General features: G+C 33.1%; 1 protein-coding gene across 1 annotated transcript in view; it reads left to right on the plus strand.

Annotated features, from left to right (window-relative positions):
- Positions 1-893: 893 nt before the first annotated feature.
- Positions 894-3291, plus strand: part of LOC111432748 (TMV resistance protein N-like) — a 16959-nt gene continuing 14561 nt past the window's right edge. Inside the window, exon 1 of the mRNA XM_023069682.1 lies at positions 894-1141. Within this exon, the coding sequence (XP_022925450.1) occupies positions 894-1141 (248 nt within the window). The remainder of the gene's footprint in view (positions 1142-3291) is intronic.

A 3291-nucleotide genomic window follows, 5' to 3' on the forward strand; every position in this document is an offset into this window, starting at 1 on the left:
GATTTATGTGGGCCACTACAAACAAAGTCCTTGGGTGGGAGTATATACTTTTTATTATTCATTGATGACTATAGTCGCATGAGTTGGGTTTACTTCCTACAACATGAGTTAGAAACTTTTCAGAAGTTCTAGATTTTTAAAGCTATGGTGGAGAACCAAAGTGGCTGTCACATTAAAGTTCTTCACACAGACAGAGGTGGCGAGTTCATATCTAAAGAGTTCAATCTGTTTTGTGAAGAAGAGGGCATCCAAAGGGAGTTAACAGTTCTCTACACTCCAGAACAAAATGGAATCGCTGAACAAAAAAATCAAACTATTGTGGAGATGGCAAGAAGTATGTTACAAGCAAGGAAACTTCCAAACCAATTTTGGGCAGAAGTTGTAGCAACATCTTATTATCTATTAAACCTCTCACCAACAAAGGCGGTTATGAATCGAACTCCTTATGAAGCATGGCATGGAAGGAAACCAACGGTGAGTCATTTGCGAATCTTTGGTTGTGTTACTTATGCTTTGAAACATCCTCAAATTCGTCAAAAGCTTGATGAAAAATGAAGCATGGCATGAAATGAAACCATCGGTAAGTTATTTACGAATCTTTGGTTGTGTTGCTTATGCTTTGAAACATCCTCAAATTCGTCAAAAGCTTGATGAAAAATCTGAAAAATGCATTTTCATTGGCTATTGTACTCAATCAAAGGCATATAAATTATACACAACCCCCTTCGTGAAAAGAATTTAGTTAGAAGGGATGTAATATTTAATGAAAACGTGAGTTGGGATGGGAGTAAAGAATATGAGCCGCAATAGATTACATTTGAAGTTTCCCCAAATGAAGAGACGGTTAAATAAAGACTATGGTTTCCTTAGATTTCCTTAGATTTCGTTACGCTATGGTTTCTTCGAGGTGGTGCCTTGAGGAGCTGAGTAAGATCTTTGAATGCCACGACCGGGTTGGGATGACCGTGTTGCCCATCTTTTATAGAGTGGATCCTTCTGATGTTCGGAACCAGACAGGAACATTTGCTGAAGCTTTTGCTAAACATCAACACAGATTTGGAGAACATAACCCCAACATCCAAAAATGGAGGCACCTTCTTACAAAGCTCGCCAACCTCAGGGCTTGGCCTTCCGAACCTTGGTAACAAAATCAATTTTATCCTCTCTTTTTTTTTTTTTTTTTTCCTTCATTAATTATAATTGATATTGTTAAGATAAATATAATTTTTTTTTTAGAAAAAATTAACATAGGTTAAGTATGGTTGATCGTTGGTAAAGTTTACGGGTATGATGTTTAAGCGAGTTCATAGAAATTTATAGAATTACTGTAGCAGGTTGGTCGGTCATTCAGTCTTTCATTCCCAAATCGACTAATTTAGAGAATGATCACGAGAGTTTATAATCAAAGAATACTATCTCCATCGGGTGAGACCTTTCGGAGAAGCCCAAAGCAAATCCACGAGAGTTTAGGCTCAAAGTAGACAATATCATACTATTGTGGAGATTCGTGATTCCTAACAAGACAAAACTGTAGGTAGCCAAAATCCTATCACCAAACAATACAGTGGACCGAGTCAACCAACCAATCAAAGTAAATGGACTCCATAGAATAATAAATTTTCTAATTGTTTATATTCATAATTAATTTTCAAGTTATTTATTATGTATACAATTTAAAACTTAAAAATTAAAAAATAAAGGAATCATTGACAGTTTGACTTATAAATTAAAAATAATAATTATAATAAACCAAAATCTTAAATATAACAAGTTGTGTCCCATGCAAGAACTACAAAAGTCGTGAGTTAGGAATCATTATTTTCTAAATTTTTATGGATACGGATTTTAAAAATACTTGAAAATTTTAAAATTTAAAATTATTTAGTAATCATTATTTAGTATCTATAAAAATTAAAAAATATTAGTATATTTTTATTTTATATTGGAATGTTTATATGACTTGATAACAATTGACTATCCTATCTAAATAATAAAGTTTGGGTTGGGTTGGATTTATTTTTCAATTTAGGTTAAGTTACATTTTTTTAAAGATCGAAAAATTTGAGTTGATTCATAGGTTAACATTTTTTTTTTGTTCGGTTGTAAGGACTGGGACTAGATCGACTCTAGAAAGGACGGGCAAATTTTCTCGCGAAATAAAACAAATAGCATTTAAAATATAATATACATTATACGATTATTATATAAAAATAGCGTTGGTTCATACATAAGTAGTTAAAACACAAAATAATTTACAAACACAAAAACATTTAAAACAAAAGGGTGTGGAGGATGACTAATGAGACTTGTCTATGACACCCACTCTAGAGTCTGCTCCCAACCTCGACCAACTCTTTGTTTACCTCAAAAACATGGAAAACATTGAATGAATATAAAGACTCGTTCTTTTACTATTCTGGCTTTTGTTGGAAATACTTAGGCCCTTTAGTTCTGTTCTTAACTTGTGACATCTTATCATGATCATACCTGAGAACCTTGGTCCTTGGATTCTGAAGCCTTGCTTCTGGTCTAAGGGTCATAGTGCTAAAGTTCTAGGTTCTTATTCTTAGAACTTGGATCTTGATCCATGTTCTAGTTCTTAATTGTTATCTTCTTCTTGGTTACTTTCTAGGTTATTGTTTTGTTCTTGGTTCGTTCTCCAAAACACTCCCCCTACGTCTAAGGCTTCATGCGTTTCAAGTGACATAGTCTCAATCTGTATCTAGGGTTTGTCCTCCGATACAGTCTGAAAACCTAGGCCGAAGGCTTCATGTATTTCAAGAGGCATAGTCTGAATATATATGCTCAAGGTTTCTTAAGTTCCAAGCGATGTAGTCTAAATCATGATCATGTTGTACCACGGGAGGTCTAAGAGGTTCTAAATTCATGGCTAAGACAATTAACTCCTTTCTTATAGTTTTTCATAATGTGACCCTAAATTATTCCCCATGAAAGATCGAAAAGGTCACATGATTTTGGTGCAAAATGTTAGGTTATGGAGCCTGATGCTTATTTATAGTTTGGTAAAGCTATATATGGTAAATAGCTATATATAGTAGATGGTTAAATCGGGTAAAGCTATATATAGTAAATAGCTATATATAGTAGATGTTAAATCTGGTAAAGCTATATATAGTAAACTGAACTATATATATATCCTGTCCGGTAAAGCTTTGAAGATGTACTTTTCTATTCTCTGTAATTCTCTCTGTACATACGTGAAGTCATCAATACAAAAAAAAAAAAAAAAAAAAAAAAAAAAAAAAAAAAAAAAAAAAAAAAAAAAAAAAA

Source organism: Cucurbita moschata, unplaced genomic scaffold, assembly GCF_002738365.1.
Source record: "Cucurbita moschata cultivar Rifu unplaced genomic scaffold, Cmos_1.0 Cmo_Scf00040, whole genome shotgun sequence".
NCBI classification, from domain to species: domain Eukaryota; kingdom Viridiplantae; phylum Streptophyta; class Magnoliopsida; order Cucurbitales; family Cucurbitaceae; genus Cucurbita; species Cucurbita moschata.